Raw genomic sequence first — 26,562 nt, forward strand, 5'->3', positions numbered from 1 at the left:
ATTACTGACAACATTAATATGTTGTTTAGCAGCAAATCTTACCAGATCACCCTGATGAAAAGTTCAAAGGCTCCTGGGAAGACAAAGTCGTCACTTCCAATGGCCCAGCGCCTTCCAAACATCACCATCCCAGGCATTGTGGATGCACTGGTGTGGATCCTCAGCTTCTGAAGGAGAACATACAAACACTATAGAATCTTGCGAGTATACATTTCCTGCCCAAATATAAACATCTATTTTGTTGTACGTTGAAACCAATTTGAGTCCACTTTATCAGGATTTGAACCGACTCTCCTCCCTCCCCCAATCAATAGTACTGGTCAATTTTTAGATGTAATGGCATACGGCAGTGGTTTTCAACCAGTGTGTTGTGGCACCCTGGGGTGCCCTGAATGATGGTCAGGGGTGCCGCAGGCAACACTGGCCTCTGTCCTTCCCTCCTCCTCTGGTGCCTTCTTGCGTCTCGGCCTCCCAAAGGCTTGCACAGCTGATCGTTGCAGCAGCCCTGACTACAAGCTCCCCAAGCAAATGGTGCCTCTGGGGCTGATCAGGGGTGCTTCCCAGGCGGCCCCTGTGGGGCAGTGAGGCACCTCTCTTTGGGGCAGAGGGGGGAGCTCAGAGCTGCAGCTGCCCAGAGGACTCCCAAGGAGAGGGGAGAGGAGAGGAGGCTGAGGGAACACTCCACAAGGGAGGGTGTTTGAAAAAGGGCGAGAGGCTGCCAACTCTGCAGGCAAGGGCTGACATAACTGGGCTCCTGATCCCCACAGGGGTGCCACAGAAAGGTCAAGGGAGCCGTGGACTCAGAATGGCATCCTGTACCTGTTCTTTTTTCCTATCCAATCTGCCCCTGTAAAATCACCCAGGCTACTTTCACAGTCTAAAAGCCTTCCTTCCCTTCCATACATTTTGCACTGTCAGGATCACCTTCCCAGGATCACAACATCTTGAATTACCTCTCACTTGCTCTCCTGATCACCATCAACCAAAATCTCCATTAACTGCCTTAATATTACCACACATTTGATTGAAAAAGCTCCAGAGAAGCCCCACTGCTAATAATAATAATAATAATAATAATAATAATATATTTACCGTATACCCCGCCCATCTGGTTGGGTTTCCCCAGCCACTCTGGGCGGCTTCCAACAAAATATTAAAATACAATAGTCCGTCAAACGTGAAAAGCTTCCCTAAAGGGGAGACTTTCTCCAAAACATGAATACTGTACATCCCATTTAAGAGAGTCACCTTAAACACCAAGGCCTTATTGTGGCATATGCTTTTCTGGATCAAAGCAGCCTTTAGTCTATGAAAGGTTATAGCAACTATGTTAGCCTTTAAGGAGCCACAAGACTCTTAGTCTGTTACAGCTCGTCAAAGAGCCTCATAGCACAAGCTTTCAGGGACCAGAGTCCACGTTAAGCCAGTTAATCTTTCATGTCCCACAAGCCTCTTTGTTGCATTTACTGCAACCGACTTAACAGTTGCGATCTTGTGTATACACTTGCTTGGCAGCAAGCTCCAGGAAGTGCAATGGGGCTTCCTTTCCTCTCGCAGGCTCAGGCTTGTAGCACAAACTTTCACCGGCAAGAGCAACCTTTCATAAGCCCACAAGTGCTTCTTCTGCCACAATTACACCACTCATTCTCATGCTGCCACAACACACTCTTTTCTTTTTTAATGTGCAGGTGTGCGTTTTAAATGTTATTATATGTTAAGTGTTGTGGTACTGCTTATACAGGGTGAGTCCTTTAAAAGAGGCCCTGTGGAGACAGAGGACACATGTTCCACGGGGTCTCTTTTAAAAGACTCACCCTGTAGATGCCCTCTCCCGTTCCCCAAACCCTCTGCTGGGCCCAGCCCTTGCCACACCAACACCCCTCTGGGGAAATGAAGAAACCACACTTTCACCATGCAAACAAGGGCCCCTGCTTTACTCATGTGATGTGCAGAGATGCTCCTAACCTATTCCCACCTAGAGAGCTCCTTAACCCATTTCCATCTAAACAGCCCCCTGACCTGTTGTTGTTGTTTAGTCATTTAGTCGTGTCCGACTCTTTGTGACCCCATGGACCAGAGCACGCCAGGCATTCCTGTCTTCCACTGCCTCCCGCAGTTTGGTCAAACTGACCTATTCCCGCCTAAAGATTCCCCAAACCCATTCCTGCTTAGAAATTCCCCTAACCTATTCCCAACTAGAGAGCCTGTTAACCCATTCCTGCCTAAAGAGCCCCCTACCAGACTTTTCAAAGACATCTGAAGGCAGCCCTGTTTAGGGAAGCTTTTAATGTTTAATAGATTATTGTATTTTAATATTGTGTTGGAAGCTGCCCAGAGTGGCTAGGGAAACCCAGCCAGATGGGCGGGGTATAAATATTATTTATTATTATTATTATTATTATTATTATTATTATTATTATTATTCTATTCCTGCCTGGAAAGCCCCCTAACCTATTTTCGCCTAGAGAGCCCCTTAACCCATTCCCACCTAAACAGCCCCCTAACCTATTCCTGCCTAGAAAGCCCCCATACCTATTCCAGTTACATCCGGGGACTGCACCCCACCTCCCGCCAAAAAGCCCCCTTTCAAGTCTCCCTCACCCAAGAAGCTGCCCTTGCCACAGCGCCCCCTACTGCGGCTCCAGAATTACCCGCCTCTTACCTGCTCCCCACCGGCTCCCTCTACGCCTCTCGCTCAAAAGCAGGTCACTTACTGACAACACGGCGTCATGACGCACTGACGTCCGCGCCGCGATTCCGGCTCCTACCTCTTACCGCCCCTGGCCACTTTCATCTACGCACGCGCCCTCCTCGGGCACGTGGGGGTGTTTATTGCTGCCGCTGTTGTCGCGGGCGTTGGAGGACGAGCGTGCGCAGAGAAGAGGGGGCGGGGCTGCCGGGTCTTCATGCCAAAGAGGTACGCATTAAACGGAGAGGGTTCCATGCGGGCACACCGGTTCTGATTAGACGCCTCCATGCGCCGGATAAATATTTGCCCAGGAATTTGTAGTCGACTTTTAAGGACAGCTTTCTCCAACCTGATGTTTTGGAAGACTCTTGAGCGGATGCTCCCAAACATCTGGAGGGCGCAAGGTTGGAAAAGGCTGATTAAAAAGAGGCAGGTTAGGGTTAGATAGACTGAGGCCCCCTTAGGATGCGTTGCTTCGCAAAAAAAAAAAAGTAATCGCAGGCACCCCACCCCAAAAAATGTAGCAAAGAAGTTTGAGAGAGGAGGATGGCTTTTCAATGGTACGTTTCGCTTTCCGCCTCCCCGACAGCTCTCATGCTGCAGTCCTAGTCGCGCTTTCCTGGGAGTAAGACATCAGTAAGACTCACTTTGGAGTAGGCATGACTTTCACCGTAAATTAACGCCTGCAAAGCGTTGTTGTGAAAAAGAACCGATTGCCTGCTTAAAGTCTTTGAATTAATTCTTTTGCATTTCTGCTGTTTGTGCCCCGCCCATGGGGAAGACTGCCAGCTGCAAATGGGAACCAGACGTTTTACCAGGGAACCGTGGAGAGCGCAACTCTTTGTCTGTATGCCCTTCCTTATTTAGACACATGCGTAGTACCATGGGGCGTCGCTGCAAGGAGAAGCGCCTGGCAAGGAATGGAGGGGAAAGACCCGTTGGGCCGTTTTGCTGCGGCTCCTGGTGGAAACTTCGATCCAGTACTGCCTCTCAGATGTTGCTTTGAGAACTCCACGAGGACTAGCGCCTTGGTTAATCCGCGTGGAGAACAAGATTGCACACTTGACCACTTCTATAACTCAAGCCCCATGTATGTTAACTCAAGTCAGTTCAATGGGACTTGCACTCAACTGTCAACAGGGTGAAAATTTAATACACCTTTAGATGCCAGGCAAAAAGGTTCCTTTTCAACCAGGCCTTTGCCTGACTTGATCTACATCCTATACCCTTTTTAAAAATGCTGGCTCTTTTGGATTTTTTTTATTGAGTTGTTGGTTTTGTTTTTATGTATTTGATATTTTATGTGAACCGCCCGGAGACCTTCGGGTATAGGGTGGTATAGAAAATTAAATAAATAGACCTTCCTGTTAACGGATAGGAGTTATTTCGAAATAATCACACTGGGCTGCAACCTAGCATGATTACAGGAAGCAGAGTTGTTTTGCTGTGGGAAAGTTAGGGTGTAGAACTTGGGTGTTTATTCCCCCCATTTCAGTCACTAATTCGGTTATGTCCAAATAGCCTCAAAATTCAGCCCTCTAACAAGTGTTTTGCTATTGGCATGCTTGACAGGTGTTTAACCATGTCTCGTAAATGCAGGAAGGAGTCACTTAAAATACAAATAAGTTTTGTTCAGCAGCCAGCCCTCAAGGCAGAGCGCGCTTGTGAAAATACAGCACATATCGTAACCCACAACAATATACAAAGGGACATATAATCTGTCACTTTCAATAGAGCAGGCTTTTGAGACAGTTTGTGCTGTCAAAAGTTACTCAGTTTATCTGCAAGGTTGCAATTTCATTTTGCTGCTTCTTCACTCTACTCAGCCCACCAGTCTTTTGACAGATGTTTCTACCTAAACCATACATTTAATAAATGCAACACAGCAGTATAGTCAGAAAATATATTTTAAACAAAAATTAGACATCTACATGAGTAAGGAGGTTTGAGACTCGGGGACTGCATTTTTCCAGATTAGTTTCCAGGTATGATTGAAGCTTTCACATAGTCTTTGCAGCATTTGCCTCCATTCTTTGATTACTTCCAATAATTGATTTCCTTCCCCCATTTTGGAGAAGTCTCGGGGAAAGTATTAATGAGCAAAGTTGGGGAGAGAAGAGAGAAATATGTCTCGATAGTTTGTTTAGACTTCTCCAGCATCTGAGTAGGAAACCCCATTTGGCTAACTATGCCCAAATCCAAATGTCTCATTTATTAGGGAATTCTGTGCTTTAAAAACTGATGATTACAGGTGATTATGCACATATTTAAATAGGCTGGTAATTAACAGTGTAGATGAAATGGCTTGTATATATTTCTCAGGAATTATTTTTTCAATTTCTCTTTTGTGGCTCTTACTAATGCAGTGAAATACTCATAACTGTCAAGATTTGAGGGCATTTGTGTCTTTAGATGCAAAGCTCTTTTGTTTTTATAAGTCAGCACAATCAAATTATTTTTAAAGAATTACATTGCTACAACCAATCTTAAAGAAAAGTTGTAGAGACTTAGTTCCAGAACACCACCACAATGTATACCACTTCATAAAATGTTTATTTAGGATGGTAACACAGGATAAGTCATGCAACAGCTCAGTAAAAAAGGGAATCATGTAAAGTTGATGAAGTATAGTACTTGGTGCTGCTGATTCAGGAACAAGTTTATAAAAAAATCACACTCATTGTCCAAAACTGGTACATCTAGAACTGCTTAAAGGCTGAACATGGATATTACTTGTAAAAGTATTTGTATTAAAAAAAAGTTGTAGACAGTTAAAAATTGCCACCTAAAGATTACTTCAATTGGACAACTATCACAGGTTCATCCTTACAGCTGCAACACTAAGGCTGCTGTGAATGAAAGTAGAACTTTATGCACTCAAAAAATGAGGAACCATTTTATCCTGAATGAAAAAAAAATGTCTTCTGCTAAACCACAAAAGCAAAGAAATCTATATTAAAAAACCTGCATTGGCACCAAATACTCTCAAGCTGATGTATTCAGAAGGTTAAGAGAAGTATCAGACAATATGCACTGGCAGACACTATAGGAGAATGATTATTATTTTAAAATGGAGTAATTAGAACTAAGGACATTCATGAAATGGTGACATCCTACCATTAGAATTTTGTCATTTATAGTTTGATTTCAGTTGACACACTATGTTCAACTTTTTAGGGGGTAAATAAATACAGTGGGATGAAATTTGAAATCAAGAGAGAAGAACGGTTACCATCCATCAGTCTGCACACACCTGTGTGCACCGAAACAAGTCAGTAATTCAAAAAGAATCATTTGAAAATAAGAAGTGTTTGCACTTATTCCTGGTCATAAACAACCCCACAAAATCTCACTTTTGGAACTATTCCAATTGAAACTACACACTGAATTAAATTCACACAGTATTAAGTTTCTTTATGTAAAAAATCTTTATACATAGTAATAAAAAAAGATAAAGGCAAGATGCATCAAACAGAAGTCAGCTGGTTGTTCTCTGGTCCTATACAGCCCACCAATGATTCTTGCAAGAGATGTGGGAGACTGTCTGTTTCAAGCATCTTCACCTTTCGCTTGTGGTAAGGATTGTTCTGTCTAAGCATCCAGGATGGCAGATGCTGGCGATTAGTTTTGGCACTTACGCTGGCAAACTGAGCTTCTTTCCCTTGAGTACTAAAAAAAAAGAAGAGACAAAACAAGGCATTGTTAAATGTATGCACGCATCTAATTACCAACCACCAAAACACTGTTATTCCGTCATGCATCACCAAGATACACTGGGTTGCACCCAAGTAAGTCATATTCAGAGCAGCCCCACTGAAGTAAAGAGGTCTAGTCAAAGTATGATGAACTTGGATACAAACCAAAGGGTTTAGTGGAATAATATGAACAAAGCATATACAGGGGTACCTCGGTTTACGAACGTAATCCGTTCCGGAAGTCCGTTCTTAAACCGAGGCGCGCTTTCCCTAATGAGGCCTCCCGCCACCAGTGCCCTTCCACCATTCGGATTCCGTTCTTAGACCGAGGTAAAGTTCTCAAACCAAGACACTCTTTCCAGTTTTGTGGAGTTTGTAAACCAAATGGTTCTTAAACTGAGGTACCACTTTACCGCCTTGTTTGATGTATTCCACCTTGATTTTTTATGAAAGTGCAATTTATAAATATTTAACGAAATAAACAAGGGAGCTTGCTACCCCGAGGAGACAAAAAGGTAAAGGGGGAGATATGGTGAGAAACAGTGACATTTAATATTAGTAGGATTTGTGAAAATTAATCTCTAGCCTTTTATTATTTTATAGGCATTTGTAGCCTACAACCATGCAATCCCAAAGCTGGTTGTATACAGCTCAATACAATTAAACCATGTGACATTTTGCAGCCCAGAGACATATGCAAAAAGGTGAAAAGGCAAAAAACACCTTGGAGGGCATGCTTGGGGCCACCACTGAAAAGGCCTTCTCATGCACTGCTGCCCAATAAACTACATATGGCAGCAGATCTACACAGAGGACCTTCCCTGCAAATCTCAATACTGCGGCAGGCCTTTATGGGAAGAGGTGCTACCTCTGATATTTTATAATGTTTAAACTCTGATATTCAATAGAAGAATTCCGAAGCAAACTTAAAATACATTTGCTTTGCTTATTTTGGGCTGGTAATGCAGACTCCCGAACCAGGGGCAAGATAAGGAAGAAGTGACAATACTGGATGAACTGCGAAACTTTCATACAGGATTGAGCCTTGAAGGACCACTGGATTCACTTACTCTCCCCTTGTGTGTAACAATTCCACCCTTTTCTGGTTTGCAGCAAAGCTCAGCTTGCCACTCTGTCACTGTGTTTGCATGTTGCTTGTGCCCAAGTATGGCTTGTGCTTGCCCTGCAAACCAGGACTAAAAACCACATTTCAATCCATCCTCATGTTGTTTTGCAGATAATGCTTTATTATAAATATACTCGGATCTTGGCTGCATTTGACTCTAGCGCTACGCAACAGTGGGAAATCCCAGAGCACACCAACAACCTCCAAAGTACTGAATAGCTGTGCTTATTTAGAAGAGTAACAGAGCTACGATATTATACACAGCAATATACTGCAGAAAGCATGTGCAAGGGATCTAGAATACATATAATCTTTAGGGCTACAGAACAGGAAGGCCATGGCCCATGTCTTACCTTTTGTAACATACAAATAGAAGAAGTCACAGTACAGAATAGTCTGGACCACACCAGCAACGACAGCTATAAGGTCAAAGAATCCCTCAAAGTAGTAGCGCCAAATCCAGTTGATAAGGTACAAGGCACGGTACAAGCCCAAGAAGAAAAGATAGTGAGTAGTGATGGTTTCTGCCTCCCCAGTTTTACTGATCATAAAAAGTTGGGGGAGAATAGCAACAGACTCCAAGTAGATGGAGAAGGTCCACAAGATCTGAAAGAGCAAAACAAAAATGTAAAAGTGATACCATCACTTGGCAGCTTCCACGTCTAGTATGTGTTAATCCATATCAAGTGATCCAACTCTTTTACCTCATGCCATCCAATTTTCTTAATATTCTGTACACTTGTTGAATGATCAAAACTAAGTTTAAATCTAAAACTTTATTTTTTTCATCTCATCCCATTTACGAGTTCTGAAGGTTTGAAATTCATAAAAATTGACAATTTTGGCCTTGCTGGACTACACTAAAACCTTAAAAGCTCAATCCAGACTTGAGATACCTCAAAACTAAAAACACAAATCTCTTCAGAACTTCATGGGCTTTAATAAGATATGTCACATGATGGATTTACTTTAAATTTTAAATTTAAGAATTTTGAGAGAGATGATGGGAATAACTTTGGTAATAACAAATTCTTGCCTGCAAACCCCACACATGTAATTTTTAAACATTTTTGGGAAAAGACTGAATCATATTGTCCTAGAGAGTAGCTTCTTAGCAAAATAATGGATATTAATAGGTAAACGAGAAGAATCCAAAACATCTATAAACTGATGGCAGGTGCAGGAAAGTCTGGTATGTAATAATGTCTAATAATAATGTCTGATAATAATGTGATAGCACAATGACTTATATACAGGGCGGAAATTAGTAGTGGCTTGAAATAGTAAAAACCAGAGCAATACCTCTATGGAATTTTGTCCATGTTTTAAGTGTACTATCCTGAAATACTGTAGTATGTAGGGATACTTTTATTAGAAGTATATTATTTCACCTTGCTGTTAAATAAATGCTCAAAACATCCTACAATTTGATGGACATATTTAAAAGCAATCAACTACGAAATAATGCTTTGTAGTCTTTATAGTCTTTATACATATGTAATCTTTGTAATCTTTATGCTGTGCTATTTTGTTTAGCAACAGTATGCCCATTTGGTGTGTTTGTTTTCTTCTTTTGAAAACAAATGAATAAAAAGAATATGGGGCTGAGGCTCTCTGAACACTAAAGGAAAAGCAGAATAAAAATGTAGTAAGAAATAAGGTGGGCAGTACTGATATATGAAAGTTCTCCTGTGCATATCATGGATCAGCTAAAATATAATATGTATATTGTTGCCTATATTTTCCATTTTCTCGACTTTTTAACACATCCTTTAAATAATTGTAGTTCTCCTTAAATTACCCAGATGGCACCAAAGACTTCTCAATTTCTATTTGAGGAACTTAAATTACATGAAGTGAAGGTCATAAGAACCAGCCCAATTTTTCAATGTTTTTGTTTAGTGAACTGAACACACCACAAATATTTGAATAACTAATTATGTTTAAATAGTTAGGATTATGGTCACTGCGTTGTTCCTCAGATATAAGGAAAGTCTACCAACACACAATGGTATGAACTGGGATCATCGGATGTACTTCTAACTTCAGTGCTGTATTGCTTCGGTTTAAGATTGCATGAAGTGATGCTAGAGCCACCTTCTCCTGTACTCGGGACTAACACCCATTTATGCCTGAAGACCAAACTGGGCTTGAATTTTAGCATGTACCTATACATCTTCTCTCCACTACGGTTGGCTGAAATCTATCAGGCTCTCCTGAGCTGGAAGGAAGCATGAGGGTCATTCTAGTCCACCCCCTGCAATGAAAGAATCTTTTTGCCCAACATGGGACTCGAACCCCCAGTTCTGAAATTAAGAGTTTTGTGCTCCACTGACTGAACTATCCCAGATTCTTCATGCTCACGCTCACTGAGCTATGAAGCACTCAGCTCTCTGTGGCGTACTAAACCTAATCCTACCAGCACAGAGGTGCCAATGAGCTCTCACGTGAATAATTTTGGAACCCACAGACTCATTAAACAAAAATCATTGCCTAAATACAGATAAGCAATTTGCACCGAATCACACACAGATTTTGATGACTTTTTACAAGCAAGGCTTTAGGAGAAGTTGATTTCAAAATCCCTAAAGAATTTTGTTGTTAACCCTGGTTGGGATTTTCCAGCAATATATGGGGGAGCAGCCCACCAAAGCAAAATCTAAGCCAGCCAAACAACTAGTGCCAGCTCTTCCAAGCCACTGGACCACGCACAAATACTATATCAAACAAACTGTGCAGCTTTGAGTGAAACATCAAGTTTACAATGCAGCATAAAGAACAAAGTGTTCTGTTTTATTTCACATTTGCCCAAGTCCTCTTTACATTGTTTCAGAAGCCAATGCTTTATGAATAAACTAACCTCTAGGGGAGAGAAGTCATGATTGACAAGAAAAGATAGCCCACCAACTGGAACCACAAGGAACTCCACTCTGAATGTATCATGGTTTCCATCATAGGTAGCCTTAAATTTCATGTAGATCAGGTAGACTGTGGCATACGAGCAGGCAACGTAGATAACCTGAAAGGAAAAGACCCAGATGAGTTATCAGGCTTTTAGTCTGTGTTTCCTCCATAAAAAGCATTTTATACATACAACAAGGAACAAAAGGGATCTTTGTTGACCATTGAAGCGTGTTCCCCCTTCCTGCTCCCATTTGCTCAGCTACATTCATCAACATATTGCACTGTCTACAACAGGAAAGCTATTATTCATTTTCTTAGGACTGGCTCTTTTTAAACATAGAAAACGGTTACCTGGAACATAAGGAAGTACAATTCCCATCCCCTCCCATACCTACAAACTGATTGATTTGGGTTCCTTCAGAAGTTTAAGGAAAGTGGGATCTTCGCATCAAGTTTTAATGGCTTGAAAGCAACATAAATATTGTCAATTCTAATGCTGCCCCCCTACCTACTGCAGCTGGAACATTTGTGTGAGAAAAGGTGCAACTACAGTAAACCTGCAACATGTGCTCGCTTTACTCATGGGATCGCAACTTTAAATAGTCATTAAAACAATCAATCAATGGAGAGCAAGGGAAACCCAGTTCCCCACTGTCCATTTATTTATTTTCCCTCTACTCACACAGTGGGTTTTCATTGCTTATTGAGCTTTGAGAAGGCAGTGTGAGGGCTCTGGCAGTGTCCCCAAAGCAGCCCTCTGCCTCACTGGGGGTAGGGGCAGGTTTTTTTTGAATAAACATTTTTATTAGATATTCAAATTTAAATATCTAATCCATTTTCAAATTATACAAATATCAATTAAACAATTAATCCAAACCTTCTGCCAAATTATACAAATTTAAATTTGACTTCCCATGCTTCAGACTCAGAAAGCCTAGTCCTCTTATAGTCACTGCTTTCTAATCAATAAATCCAGATCTTATCCAATAGTCTATTAAAATCTTTCTATCTTCTTTCAAGCCCCTGAGTTTTTCGAGCAAGCAAGTTTGAGCAAACCATATATATTTCTGTGTGAATTTATGCCTATGATTCCTCTATAAATTAGCAGTCTCTTCGCACGCTGGTATCTTGCCAAGTCCGTCCAGAAATCCAAAAATCCTTCTCACAGCCAGCAGCAGCAATCTTCGAGCAGTCCCCATACATGAAATCTTTAATCCTCTGTGATGTTTGCTCCAGATCGCTCCTCAATATAGCCTTTTCAGGGGAGATTTGCCAGATCAGAACTATAAACACACATCTAATGTCTTATTTATGGCTCTCTCCCCCTTTGACTAATATCGTAGCCGGCTTTGTCTCCAGTATGGCGGAATCTAAATTATAGCTGCGTCATAACTCAAAAGTTTCTTGACAGGTTTCCAGCCGCTAATGAGATTGCTTCTCTTTGATGCCCATATTTTGAGGAATCTTTAACCACATTCCAAACGAATCCAAAAGTACATACTTTGATTATTTATATTTTCAATTCACAGAGTTTATATATTTTTAAAAAACCATATTAATTCAATAAATTTCCCACTTTCCGATCTTGCTTGCTTTATAAATGTTGTTTACGGTAGGGGCAGTTTTGGGGGTTCCTGACTTTGCACGATTTTGGCTGTGCGCATGGACCCCTGGAACTAAACCCTTTTGTAAGTGGTGGGGCCACTGCACTCATATGAACAGTTCTGCACTTTGCAGTGGCTTTTCCCATACAATCTTTCTGCAATTTTCTATGGGTTCCAAAATCAGTTGTTGACAAAGAAACAATAATATTTAATATAGAGCATTCTATAGCTAGCTGGTCATTAGAAGAACTACCATTTAAGAATTGGTGCTTGAGTTTGCCTTTCTCCTCTTCACTCCCTGTCCCTTTCCCCTTGTTCTTTATATTGTAAGCTGACAAGGCAGGAAATGTCTTGTTTTAATTGATTTGTATGTCAACCACTCCAAGAGTCTTTTCGGCTAAAGAGTGGGGTACCAATACTTTAAATAAATGAATTAAAAATAAATAAAAACCACACATCATCTGCACAGCACATTACAATAGCTACAGCAGCCCCCCCCCCAAAAGCATTCAGTGGTCTGCCAATACCCTTGGGATTTTCAAGTGGTCCATGGGGGGGAAGTTTAGGAACCGTTGGTATAAAGTGTCCACTCTCAGGAGTTTCATTACACCACTGTAGTGAATATTTAAACTCATACTGCTCTCTTTATGACTAATGAGGAGAATAGCAACCAACTTGAAATAATGGCCTGGCAATCAGGGCCAGGTAGCAGCAGATGTCATGGTCTCTCAGGGACAGACAGCTTCAGTTAGGCAGCCTGCAGCTCCTGGTTCTTCTAGGTGACATGCATAGATTAGATTGGAAGTAGGCTCAGATCACTATCTAAATTATACACATATTCTGCTTTAGTATATTTGAAGAGTGCTTCGTTGATTAACACAAGAGGCATCCAACATAGTTAATGAGCCTACAGTTAAAGAAGCAGCTCCCAGCTTCTGTTTTCAGGGCTTCATCCAGAAGAGGTTACCTTGAGGAAACTGGGCTTCATTATGTTCATGATAAAAATACTGTACACAGACTTAATTATCAAGTGGAGAAGGCCAAGGCCAAGAAAAATTTAATGACTTGCTGAAGGTCGCACAAACTGTGTCAGATGTGGAATCCAGGTCAGTGCCTAACCAACTAGGCCACAGCAACCCCAGGCGAAATGTTCAAGGTTCTCCGCTCACCATCTGTAAGCATATTCTCAGGGAACTAATACTTAGAACACTTTAACAAGCGGGACCTAGTTTCCATGCACTGTAGCACACAGAAAGGGCAGCATGAGTCACCATCCCAGAGGTGGTATTCAAATAGCCAATCAGACACAGAAAAATCCCTAGAAAGCAGTGGCCAGGATGCCAACAACAATAACATCTGGAAAGTGCAAAAGGCAGGATTACAAGTAGCACTAGCCTCCAATACAGAGATTCTGTATTCAGTTTATGACAACCATGTGTCAGGACTAGCCTGGAGAAAACTCACCAATAATAACTGGTTATGATTGTTAAGATAAAAAAGAAACATGGTTTGGATAAAGTTACATTTGGGGTGAAGACATAAATTCAAAGCAGTCCTACTAGCAGAGAAAATTAAGAGATGCTGGCTAATTTTACAGGTGAGGGGCCTGCTCGGGCAATGGGGTTCTGTAGTCAATTTGACGTTTAGTGGGCCTGATGGGAGTGGGAGTCCACAACATTTAGAGGGCCACAAGATCCCACCCTTAGGCTAAACCAATTTCTTCACTGGATTTGCTAGCTGCCTTTCATTGAAATGATTGTAGGATGGCACACAATAGCTTAATACAATGAATTATAATAATAAAAGAACGCAATATTAAAATCCATACATTAAAATTGCTACAGAACATACAGTATAGCAGAATTTCGAGCAACAGTAACAGTGCATCAGGGCCTGATCAATTCGGTTACTTGCAAACACTTGCATAAGAGAGGCTTCAGACTACAGCAAAAGCTACAAACAAGGAAGCAAACTGAACCTCCTGGGGTTGCCAAGGTTGTTCTTTGCCGATTCTCTTGTGCCTCCTTTTGGCATTTGCACATGCACTTGCATAAGCAAGCAAAGCACGCACAGATATCTGGGTGTCACCCCCCCCCTGTCCCTGGGTCCACAGATGAGAAAAGGGCAGGCTATACAAAAGATGACACTGCATAGCCTCCCAGGATTTCAAGCTGCATCCCCATCATAAGTAGGGTAGACATTGGATCTTCTTTACCTGCTCCTGTCATTATGGTGGTTCTACTCCGCCAAAGGGAAGGATAATTATTTGGGGTTGGATCCAGACTTAGTCATGCTTGGAGTAGACCCACGGCAATCAATGAAACTTATGTTAGTCAGGACAAGCTTGCCCCATTGATGGGTCTACTCTAAACAATTCTAAGTTTGGAGCCAACCTTTCATCAGTAAAATGGCAGGTTCCTAGTTTTGTCTTTACAGACTACACAACTGGCTAATAGCAATAGATCTAAACGAACATTTGAAAGAGTCTGATTGTGACTAAGCACAGCTCCATAAACATTTCAGTATCATTTACTTCCAAATAATTAAAGTTGAAGGATTTGTGGCTTCTTTGCACATCATGAATAGAAAAAAAGCTGGGCAAAAGTTTTCTCATAGACCAAATTAAAACTAGAATCAAATAGAGGATCAGCCCTTATTCTAGGGCTCACAGACATGAAGAAAGCTGTGTGAACAAGATGCAATTATGACCATTATGTTTCCCTGACTAGACAGGGAATTTTGGCAGTTATAAGGTAAATGAATTAAGTACAGATAAGCACTCCTCATTGGTAGCAACAAACATTCAATGACCATTTGAGACAAGCTTCTAATCACTTTTTTATTCTATCATGCTCTCATATGGGGTGATCCCAAAACCAGGGGACAGATCAGATCTACATATCTGTTTAGCACCAGTGATTCTGCAGCACCAAGTGCTCCCATACCCCTCACTGGACTGGCTTTTTTATCTTTTTGTATTACAGGTGTAACTTTTTACACCAAGTCATTTTACTTAGCTCACAGTTCATATATTGTAAATATTTCATAACACAACCAGCATATATTGGGATCCAATAAAAATTCAGCTGCTTGAGAGGGCATATATATCAGCACAAGTAGGCCAAACTGATCCTCAAGCCCAACCAATACTCATCCCCTTCATGTACTTGTAGTCATGTAGTCAGAATTGCATAAGCAAACATTCACATTAATCTCAAAACGGAGGTCCGTCAGAAACCCAGCCTTGAAAGTGGGTTTGGTTCAAGGTTGGCTTTCTCCACCACACTCTCCCAGCAAGGCTTCCAAGTCAGGATTGCTGCATGCCTGCTTGTGGAGCAGCTGGTGTATTGAATGTATGGAAGTAGACTAAGAGAGCTATAAAAAGGTCATGTGCACCCAATGAAGGCAGGTCAGTTTGAGCACGTTGCCATACATTCAAGGCATCCCAAGCACAGATTTTACCATGTGAAGAATTTCAGTTTCCATTTTAAAGGTATAACCGGGGTGGGGGGTGGGGCATAAGGAGTGCTTCCAGGAGACTACTGCTGTTCCGAACACTGTTCCCACTCCCCTCTAACCTGACTGTCATCCCCATCATCTTTAGTCTTCTTTCATTTCTTGACAAGAAAGTGAAGAAACCTAAAGAGTTAAGAAGGCAGCGACTTCCGCTTGGGGCGCCGCAGAAGATGGCTGAAAATAAAATCTCTCCAGCTATCACGGGGTAACTAGAGGCTGAGATGGGAGTAATCAGCCTCCCTAAATCTTCCCAGGGGGTACGGGAAGACGCAGTCTCATCCGCAGATGCCCATCAACCAGCTTCTACTTCGGAAGGAAGGAGGGGCTGGGGGCACTGGATGGAAGCCCCCGAGATAGTCTGGCTCTCCTGGAAGCTGCTTTTGCAAAGCGAACCAAGTTCCAATTCTTAAGAGGAAAAATTAGATTTAAGTTTTGGACATGCTTCGGGCGGGAAATGAGGTACTACGCTGCAAAAACAACCCAGCCACTGAAGGAAAAGTGAATTGAAGAAGGATTACATCAGAGACAGAGTTAGTACCGTATGTGGGAACGGAATGGAAGTGGGGGGGAGACTTTTTTATTTGTGCCTTTTTATCTTACTTAACAAAAAACCCTAGAAGAACCGTTTATAACATTTATAGCAAGCGAGACTGGAAAGTGGAATCTGTTGACATAATATGGTTTTTAAAATTAAACTGTGTGGAAATGAAAATATATACAATTAAGGCTTTTATTTTCGGATTTATTTGGAAGATGATCAAAGATTTCCCAAATTACTAATATCAAACAGAAGCAAATCTCAGTAGCTGCTGGAGTTTTGTCAATAAACGTTTTGGACTATATCCTGGAAAGTTTGTGGGTGTGATGCAGTTTTAATTGGGGTTAGCCATGTTGGAATCAAGACCGAGCCACAGATGGAGTCAGAGAGGGAGTTGAGCCTTAAATATATTATTAGATGTGTGCTTCCAGCTTTGATCTGGCAAAACTCTCCTGGAAAAACTGTATTATGTAACCGGTCTTGAGAAACTAATGAACAGATGCTTGGATTTGATTTATTTGAATTACATGAAGATGGCGGCGGCAGCAGTAAAAAGACTCTCAGACTATTGGACTGACTTGGCAGAATACCAGCGTGTGAGAAGATATTGCAAATCTACGGAAGGGAATCATGGACATAAAATCCACACAGAGTCATATATTGCTTGGTTAAACTCGTTTGCTGGAACAACTCAGAGGCTGTGAAAAGAAGAGGATAACAACAGAACTATTGGAAATGACTTTGATTATATTGATTAGAAATGCAGTAAATTATAAGATGATCAGATCCCCCGAAGTCGAAGCATGGGAAGTCTGAATAGTTTTTTTATAATTTGGCTGAATATTTGGATTAATTGATTGATATTTGTATAATCTGGAATATGATTGGATAGTTAAAGTGGAAAATTAAATAAAAATGATTTATTTTTTTAAAAAGAGTTCAGAAGGCAAAGCCAGTTTTGCAAAGCAAATAAATACTAATTAGCAAGACACTGGTCTGAGGGCCCTATACACATTTCATGAACCTTTTCTTTTTCTTCACCAAAGGCACTGGGATGATCACATATACACACCTAGTGCTTCTGCTCCAAAACTAAGAAACCCCTCAAGTAAGGCACAGAGTCCTCAGAAGGTGAAGAGTCAGACAGGGGTGGCACATCCCATGTCACTGCTTGAGGCAAAATGGGAAGTGCCACCCTGCCCTGCCGCTGCCACCCTGCAGCTTGCACTGCTTGCCTCACCACCTCCACGCCAAGATCTCTGCAAGATCACACAATTTCGGTGTGATCTTGCCCAAAACCAGCACCAGTGCCGGATGTGGTGGGGCAGGTGAGTCACCTGCAGGGGCACCGCCTTGGGGGCTCCCACTGCCTGAGGCAGCAGCCTCACCCCACCCAAGGGCTGCATCAGCCCTAGAGTCAGGCATACTCCAGGGACACAAAATAGAGCTGGCTTTGTTGCTGGGCAGATACTTTGTAGGAATTTTAAAGAACATAGTCATAGTGATAATAAAACTGAGAGAACCTGATCAAGCTATCGAAGGACAAACTAAGTTGCAACCATCAGGCAATGCAGCAAACTGCCTCAAGAGCTGACTTCAACTCTTTCAGGCAAAACAGTTTATCCATGTGTAAAAAAGAGAAAGCTGTCATCTAGGAGTGAAACTCGTATGACTCAAGACACTGCAGATGACTGGCAACACAAAGGTAATTTATTGTGACATTTGCAAACCTGCATCTTCCCTACGGCTGGAACACAATGGTTGTTTTTTTAATCAGCAGACCCACATTAACTTTAACATAAACAGGGAGAAGCACATTTGAATTTACTTTCAGCCTTTACTCAAAATTACCATGGAGGTGAATTCATTAAGAGGTATGTGGAGACAATTCAGTAGCCCCTCTTGCATATTGAATGTATCATACCTTCATAGAAGTGTTATAAAAAGAAATGAATGAAGTGAAGAGATCCAGGTAACGAGTGGTAAACACCAGACCAAAGAGAAGCTGGCTTTTCCCAGATATACCTAAAGGAATAAAAAGAAGTAGTGTGAGAAAGGGTATTTAAAAACCCAAGCCATGCGAACTATCTTAGTTCAAACACCAAGATTCACTGCACAACACCACCGCAATGCAACAGAACCGTATGGTAATCTGAGCTCCAGATTGAAAACCCAGAAGTTTCATATATTGCCACCTATTGCTAGCAATTTTCTGCTACTTACCTCTTTTGCTACTATTTGGCTTTTTATTCATAACCAACAATGTACCAGGCACTATACTGAACAGGTCAAATCATAAGAGCATAAGAGCAAAAGGAATATTTATCAGAAAAGTAGCTAGGTTCACTGAATGCTAATCACTAGAGAGCAACAACAACAAAATGCAACAATGAAGAGAACTAGGGATAGTCCTATGGACCACTGTCACTCACAGAATGTCTTCCTATGTTCTACCTCAGAAATGGTTCAGTAGCACTGATCAGGAATCACTGTGTATCAAAGCTGACCACCAGCAGAAAGGATCATAAATTATTTTTACTAGTTGTGGGCATTTTGCCTATAGGATCACTATAGTAAGTTCAGAGATCACATTTTTGTAAAGATTGTCTCACTTCATGTAAAATAGGTGTTGATTACAATACATGCCTCATTACATTGTCATAATGTGGCATCACGTGCAAATTTATTAGCTACGCTCCATTCAGCTCAATGTGAACAAAGCAAGCAATAGAGGTTGCATTTTTCAGCAAGATAAAACAAAAGCATGGATGCACTCTATGACTCAGCCTATTTTGTCATGCTATTTTGTCAAGACAACTGTTTAGATACCACCTTTCTGCCAATGCATTCAAAAAATGGTATACAATCCAATAGACATGTTACAAATGGAAAAGGGAATGGAGGAAAAGGAAATAAAAACCAGGCAGAGAGTGTAATGTAATTGTTGTACAGTGGTACCTCTGGTTATGAACTAAATTCATTCTGTAGGTCCATTCTTAACCCAAAACCGTTCTTAACCTGAGGTACCACTTTAGCTAATGGGGCCTCCCGCTGCCTCCACCATGCAATTTCTGTTCTCATCCTGGGGCAAAGTTCTTAATCCAAGGTACTACTTCCAGATTAAAGTGTCTGTAACCCGAGGTACCACTGTAATGACCAGACACAACCGGCACCAAGGGAGAAAGTTCTGAGGTGGAAGGAGTCAAACAGCAATTGGTGCTGGCTGAGCTAACTGACTTTGCAGTCTCTCATTTTTCCCTCTGATAAGAAAAGGTGCTGATGGAAGCCTGAGAATTAGCTGTCCAATACTAAGGAAGAAGTGTTCAACAACCAAAAACTTACCACAGGTCCCAATTTTTAAGTTACAGTGGTACCTCCGGTTGCGAACGGTATCCATTCTAGAGATCTGGCCGCATCCCAAGGAATTTGCAACCGGAGGACCACGCATGCGCACATGGCGAAACTCAGAAAAAGACTTCCGGTTTACCACGTTCACATCCCAAAGATTACGTATCCAGAGGGATACGTAAGTGGAGGTACGACTGTACTCTTACAGCCCTCTTGTTGCTTATAAGTACTCTTAGTGTCAGATACCGTACCTTTTATTTCAGTAGCCCCATGACAGTTCAAATTTGTATCCTTTTAATTCGTTACAATATCTGATAAGTCTTTTATACAAAAGGGAAGTAGATGGTAATAATTTTCCCTGTTATAATTGTTTTTCTTAACCACCACTTTCCTGTGAAATGTCAGAATGTCATCTACTCTCCCTTTCATCTTGATGCAATTGTTTTCTGTCGATCAACACGGTTTATTTAAAAAAAATTGTGTTAAAGAATAAGCAAATATATTTGTTTTGAACATTACCAGTAGCTTTTAAAGCCTTAAATTTGGAAGCCTGCGTATCTCTGTTGGTTGCCAGCATTCTCTAGAAGTAACACACTTCGATTCAATGTAACTATTTCACATTATACTAGCAATGCTGGTGCTAAACAATTTTTTCTTGTCAGTCTTAGGAGTGATAACACTAAGCCCCTAGAAGAAAAAAACTATTCTCGTTATGAAAGTGTTTGCATTAATTGATTTGCAAAGGTGTTTTCATCATTTATTAAATAAACTAATAGGATCTCTACCCAAACATGATCTCACTACATATACTCTTCCCCCTTTGCAAGGACACCTTGAGGCAGGGGTAGTCAACATGGTGCCCTTCAGATGTTGCTGGATTTCCAACTCCGATAATTTCTGACCATTGCCTATGCTTCCTGAGGCTGATGGGAGTTGTGGTCCAAACAACTTCTGGATGACACCACATTGGTTATCCCTGCTCTGGGGCAAAATAAAAGTCAGAAAGGGTACAACTAATTGTCCCAATGATGCTTTGCTCAAAGGCACAAGAAGCTGTCTCCCAGCTACCCAGATCTCACTTGCTCCTTATGGGCTTCCTAGTGTTGAATACACTATGAATACATAGTGTTATAGGCATTGAAAATAAATATACAATAAGCTGGATGCAGGCTAGGATAGTACATGGAACAAAGTTTAACAATGAATGGGTCATACTCTTAATAGCTATTAAATATATTTAATAGCTATTAACATGCTATTAAAACAGGTCCCTTTGCATATATAACTGCTCAATCCTTTAACGAAATGAAGTTTCAGTTCATTGAGGTTTACTTCCAAGCACACATGATTGCAGCCAGTTTTCAATTCTATATAAGTGACCCCTGACCATTAGGTCCAGTCATGACCGACTCTGGGGTTGCGGCGCTCATCTCGCATTATTGGCCGAGGGAGCCAGCGTACAGCTTCCAGGTCATGTGGCTAGCATGATAGCCGCTTCTGGCAAACCAGAGCAGCACACGGAAACGCCATTTACCTTCCCGCTGTAGTGGTACCTATTTATCTACTTGCACTTACTTTCGAACTGCTAGGTTGGCAGGAGCTGGGACCGAGCAATGGGAGCTCACCCCGTCGCGGGGATTCGAACTGCTGACCTTCTGATCGGCAAGCCTTAGGTTCTATGGTTTAACACACAGCGCCACCCACGTCCCCGAGTATATAACCTTACTAATGACTAAGTAGTAAGTCCTTACAGTAAGGACTGTAGTCAACTGGCCTTACTTTTAAGTAAGCATGCGATAGCGTCAAGCTATAGGGATAATAAGACTGCTTGGTTACAAAACAGAGATATATATTAAGTTAATGAATTCTAACTCTAAACAGTTCTGCATATGAGGGGACCCATGGTTTATTCAAACTCTGGCTACTTTTCTACAATAACTCCAGTCTGCAGCTTTAAAAAGAGCTCTATTAAATTCCCAGGAATTAGTCAACTGTGAATGATGCATTTTGCCACCAGATAGCATTTCTTCTGCCTTACAAAGTTCACAGTTCAAAATCTACTTGGCTTGATCATAAAGACTACAAACAAAATTACCAACACAGAATCAGTCTAGAATAGTATTTAGACATAAGAGCACAGTTCAAAGTCAAACCATCAATGCAGGATAAACAAGGAATGTGTGTCTAAGTGAAATGTACTGAATAGCTGCAGCAGCTTAAAAAAACGTGTGACTGAGCTTGCTTTCCTTTCTTCCCTTCTTTTTCGCTCACCTGTCATGTCTCATCTTTTTAGACTGTGAGCCTAAGGGTGTGCCATCTTAAAGCAACTTACAAAAATCTATTCTGAGACTAAAATCAGGGTGTAAATGCTGTAAACCAGGCATGTCCAACAGGTAGATCGTGATCTACTGGTAGATCACTGGATGTTTGCGGTAGATCATTGGTAGATTATTGGCTCCCTCCAAAGAAGCTGAACAACTGTGGCTCCCCTTAAAAAAAGCTCAACATTTACCTCCTCCCTGAAAAAACTCAACAACTTTCACATGAACTGAAAGGGCCTTCCTCCTTCCTAAAAAAGGGGGTAGATTACTGCCAGTTTTTAACTCTGTGAGTAGATCACCGTCTCTTGGGAGTTGGCCACCCCTGCTGTAAACAAACAGGCACACGGAAGCATCAGAATGAGTAAGTTCTCATTTCTAGATTAAAATAACAAAAATCTATCTTCAAAATAAGAGCTTAAAACAGCCCTTTTGGGAACAAGTTTTGTTTTGCAACACAACCAAGGATTTCTTCAGCTGAATAAATTTCTATTGAGGAAATTACATAGGGGTGCAGCAAGAATACAACTGATCTCTCTCTTCCAGGCAGTTCTGTTTGCCACACCTTCTGTTAGCTGCCACGTCAGACTAGGCCAGGAATCCCAATTGAGAGCCTATTCTCCCAAGCCTTGATTCAGTCATTTGCTTCCAATTTTCAAATGCAGCTGGCAATACAAGCAAAAGAGCTTGCCAAGCTCTCAGATCAAGTCGGATCACAGGTTAACCCTTTCAGTTACAAATAAATAAAGGGTCTAGCATGAAAATCTATAAACAGAAGTTCCAGCAATTCAGAAGAACAACCTTGGGACTTGCAAATTATGCATAAAAACCTGCTGTTTCTGCAAAGCATTCAGAAAAAGCACAACTATTTAGACTATCTTGTAAGGCTTCACTTTCAGAACTACAGTACTGCAAAAAGACAATGTATCTTGATTAGGATGGTAAAACTCATTTTCCCCTGCAAGTCCAGAATCTGAAAGGGAAGTTCTAGCCTCAGGAAAGCAAACTACCATCCCCTTTGCTTTAAATCCATTCATTCTATTTGTGCACAACTGCCTCAGAATGAATAAGATGTCTGAATGGTAGGATGGGGAGAGAGAGAGAAGTCATACCTACTTCCTGCAGCTCCCTTCACATTGTACCATGATTTTGCTTGGGCTGAATGCTGCACCAGGAATTTTCTTTCACCTACTACATCAGGCATCCCCAAACTGCGGCCCTCCAGATGTTTTGGCCTACAACTCCCATGATCCCTAGCTAACAGGACCAGTGGTCGGGGATGATGGGAATTGTAGTCCAAAACATCTGGAGGGCTGAAGTTTGGGGATGCCTGTACTACATCATTGTGTGCTAAGAAGGCACTTATTCTGTTCATTCATCTCATTTATATTACTGTGCTTTTCTTGAAGCAAGAAAGAGATGACAAAGTTATTTGACCTGAATATTCATCATTATGGAGGAGTTAGCAAATCAGGTTGCCTAGATTTTGACTCATTCAGAGTCTCTGACTTATTACATATTCACTAGCACTATGAAATCTCTCTACCTACAACACTATTAAAAGAAAAAGAAAACCCCCAAACCTTTTCTGCACTCCAATGGGATCTTCATCAACAAATATTTCCCATACAGAATACATAAAGGAACATAAAGCTCTCTTTTCAGGATACCCTTTCAAAGATATTCATAGAGTTGTCCTACCCTCCCCTTTTTGAAAGACAGAGACAGTAACCTCTACGCTCTAGACTTCACATATTCCAGTGCTGTATAGGCTTACCAACTCTTTATTTGATGCAACTGCAGGAGTGGCCCCCAATCAATATATTTTATCACATATTACATCCTTCCTCCAAGGAACTCAGGAACAAAACACACGATCTCTCACATCCTTACCCTAGCAACCTGTGAGGGCGGTTACGGTTCAGAGAGGTCTAAGGCCACCTGACAACCTCCACCAGGAATTTGAACCTGGGTGTACCTGGCCCTAGTTCAACACTCTAGCACTGAACTACACTGGCCCCACTCTGCAAGTACCCCAAAAGTTTTCTCTAGCAGACAGCTCCACTTCTCATAACCTTTAAAAGAAGTCATTTCTCAGATCTCCCCCTTTAGAGGTAGGAGGCATGGCAGGAATACCGTCCCCAAATCAGCATCACAATCCCCCCAAGCATTCCATGAGCTTCCACAATTACGCCAAACCCTTGCCAAATACAAGAGTAAGTAGGGGAACCCACCACTCCCCCCCAAATGAGTACCCCCAAATGCCTAACCTGCTCCAGCCTCCCATAAGCTCCTCACTTACAAGAAATCTCCACCCCATCACCACCCACCCACCTCCACACACCCCAAATTGCCCCTCATCTGACGTTCTTGCCCAACTGGACACACAGGAGACAGCATTTTTTTGTGGGAGGGGGGAGGGTTGGAAACCGCTCCACTTCAACATCCCATAGTCAACCAAGCTTGCTCCGCCAACACACACAGAGGAGAATATGGGGGCACCATCCCCAAAGTAGGCACTCCCTCCTCAGTCAGGCTCCACCACAACTGAAGGAGTGGAACTACCCCCATAAAACAGGAGGGCATAGGGATCACCCCATCCAAATCCCCCCTCCACTAAAGGCAAAGATAAAAGAAAGAGGGGGTGGCAAGAGGGACGCACCCTCCCCACTCCGCACCCCGAAGTCTCTGAAAGGAAACCCCATAGGGAGGAGAGAGTGACGGGGAGAGTCACCCCCCAAAAAATCCTGCACCCCAAAATTTCCCCGCTCGTTTCGCAGTGGGTCGAGGGGGCAGAACAACCAGCCCCCCCACTCCCCCCCCGAGGCAAGGGGCCGAGGCGGATCCTCCCCCCCCCAATGGCCGGGGGTCGACGTCCCTCGCGCCGCCTCAGCCTCGCCAACCGCGCGCCGAGCCCGACGCACCGGCGCACGAGCGGGTCTTCCAGATCTTGAGGAGGAGGATGATGATGGCCGCCAGGTGGGAGAGGTCCCCGGTGAGGCGGAAAACGTTCATGGCGCCGGCGGCCGCGCTGGAGGAGGAGGAGGAGGTGGAGGAGGAGGAGGAGGAGAAGCGGGGAGAGGAGCCGGCGACCGGACCGAAGATGGCGAGAGCTCAGCGGACACCGAGCGACGTGGCCCGGGGACGTGGCCAGAGTCAGCCAGCGCGGGCGCGGTGCACGCCGGGAGAAGTGGGGGGGAAGCGGAGAAGGCGGAGAGAAAGAGGAAGAACCACGCCCCCTTCTTTCACTTGCTGCCGTTGGGCGGCGCGCGTGAGGGTTCCTTTCCTACGCACGCGCACATTCTCCCACCCACCCACCCCCGCCATCCTCGGAAAGGGCGCACGACGGATTTCTTCTTCTGCGCACGCGCGCACATCTTCCACGCTGTAACACAAGACTCGACCTCTGCCGTGCCGCCCTTAGCAGGTGGAGCTGCGCTTGCGCTATATGGGGAAGGCTTGTAGCGGGAGCGCGAGAGCGCATGCGCCATTTCCCCTGTTATCCACAATAGCGGGTTTTAAAAAGTCAGTTCCAGACGTGCTGCCGCGTTTGAATTGGTTGCTAAACTCGCATATGTTTTTGATCGACTGGCATTGCTCTGGCCTGGCGTATTATTGCGTTATGAGTGCTCGGGCATTGTTTTTATGCTGAAGTCGAAATTGCGTTGGGTGTTTTAAAAAAAAAATAGAAAAGGCGGTGTGCAAATATGTTCTTAAATGTATGCTTTTTTAAGCTGCTTTTCTGGGCATCCGAAGCCGCTCAGGCCTGCTGTTATTTTTACCATAATTATTCAGTTACATTGTAACTGTTAACAAGATGAATGCACAACAAAATCGACTTTAGGGTAGCAAAGTTTTTCTCAGTTTGGAAAAAAGAGAGAATTGCCCAGGGTCAAGTTATTATGGCGCACATATTAGCTCAAATATAAAGTACTCCAATAATAAATATATATTTGTCACTTTCCACACAAAGCACAGTATAAATTGTGTAAGTAGATCATTAGTGTAATTTATCATTAGACCATGCACAACTTATCACAAGGTAGTAACAGTATTACTTAGAATCATAGTATTGTAGAGTTGGGAGGAACCCCAAGGGTCCTCTAGTCCAACCCCCTGAAATGCAGGAATCTCAACTAAAACATCCATGGCTGATGGCCATCCAACCTCTGCTTACAAACCTCCAAGGAAGAAGAGGCCACCACCTTCTGGGTAAGTCCATTCCCCTATCGAACAGTTCTTACCGTCAGAAAGATATTCTTGATGTTTAGTTGGAATCTCTTCTTGTAACTTGAATCCATTGGTTTGGGTCCCACCCTCCAGAGCAAGAGAAAACAAGCTTGCTCCATCTTCCATGTGACAGCCCTATAGATATTTGAAGATGGGTTATCATATCTCATCTCAGCCTCCTCTTTTCCAGGGTAAAAATACCCAACTCCCTCAACTGTTCCTCATAAGGCTTGGTTTCCAGACCCCATGATCATATTGGTTGCTGTCTTCTCAATACTTCAATTCCTTCAAACTTGATAAGCTATTACGGCTGCATCTGCCCCAAAGTTCTGTTTTGATGCCATCAGATGCTTAGAAACTTGAGATAATTTTAATCTGTTTTAGTATTATAAGTTTTGTTTGTTTTAAAATAGGGTTGGAATTTTTTAATTGATCTTATTGTGTGCAGGGCAACAACTGTTTTAGGTGCGTATGTGTGCGTAACACAACCCAGAAGTGGCTGGAACGGGTAGGGCTGGAACGGGCAGGGAGGGAACAGACTTACATGTGCTCCACCGATGTGTGCAGGGGTCAGGAATGCAAACCGCCCACCCC

The 26,562-nt window shown here is 42.5% G+C and overlaps 2 protein-coding genes across 6 annotated transcripts in view; both read right to left on the reverse strand.

The window, feature by feature from the left end:
• The window catches only part of DAGLB (diacylglycerol lipase beta), a 30,761-nt gene extending 27,909 nt beyond the window's left edge, over nucleotides 1-2,852 (reverse strand). For 2 of the 5 annotated variants that reach the window (XM_035130946.2, XM_060282678.1), the window contains exons 1-2: nucleotides 2,663-2,800; nucleotides 43-167 (exon numbers count right to left, since the gene is read on the reverse strand). In XM_035130946.2, coding sequence (XP_034986837.1) covers nucleotides 43-137 — 95 coding nt within the window. In that variant the 5' untranslated portion in view covers nucleotides 138-167; nucleotides 2,663-2,800. Of the gene's footprint in view, nucleotides 1-42; nucleotides 168-2,662 lie in introns of those variants that run through there. The other 3 variants (XM_035130947.2, XM_035130948.2, XM_035130951.2) reach the window with 3 other exon arrangements.
• Nucleotides 2,853-5,223: 2,371 nt separating this feature from the next.
• On the reverse strand, nucleotides 5,224-24,910 carry KDELR2 (KDEL endoplasmic reticulum protein retention receptor 2). The gene is made up of 5 exons (XM_035131409.2): nucleotides 24,663-24,910; nucleotides 17,997-18,097; nucleotides 10,371-10,529; nucleotides 7,864-8,116; nucleotides 5,224-6,358 (listed from the first exon to the last, which is right to left on the reverse strand). The coding sequence occupies exons 1-5, from the start codon at nucleotides 24,751-24,753 to the stop codon at nucleotides 6,324-6,326; spliced, it is 639 nt and encodes a 212-aa protein (XP_034987300.1). The 5' UTR covers nucleotides 24,754-24,910; the 3' UTR covers nucleotides 5,224-6,323.
• Between the last annotated feature and the right edge of the window lie 1,652 nt (nucleotides 24,911-26,562).

This window comes from Zootoca vivipara, chromosome 14 (assembly GCF_963506605.1).
Source record: "Zootoca vivipara chromosome 14, rZooViv1.1, whole genome shotgun sequence".
In the NCBI taxonomy this organism is placed as follows: Eukaryota; Metazoa; Chordata; class Lepidosauria; order Squamata; family Lacertidae; genus Zootoca; species Zootoca vivipara.

Excerpts from the sequence above, each read along its gene's own strand:
- KDELR2 (XM_035131409.2), bottom strand. The coding sequence starts at position 24,753 with ATGAACGTTTTCCGCCTCACCGGGGACCTCTCCCACCTGGCGGCCATC. Across the intron at positions 18,098-24,662 it reads GAAGACCCGCTCGTGCGCCG|GTATATCTGGGAAAAGCCAG; the intron begins GTGCGTCGGGCT and ends TTATTCCTTTAG. Across the intron at positions 8,117-10,370 it reads ATGACTTCTCTCCCCTAGAG|ATCTTGTGGACCTTCTCCAT; the intron begins GTTAGTTTATTC and ends TTGCTCTTTCAG.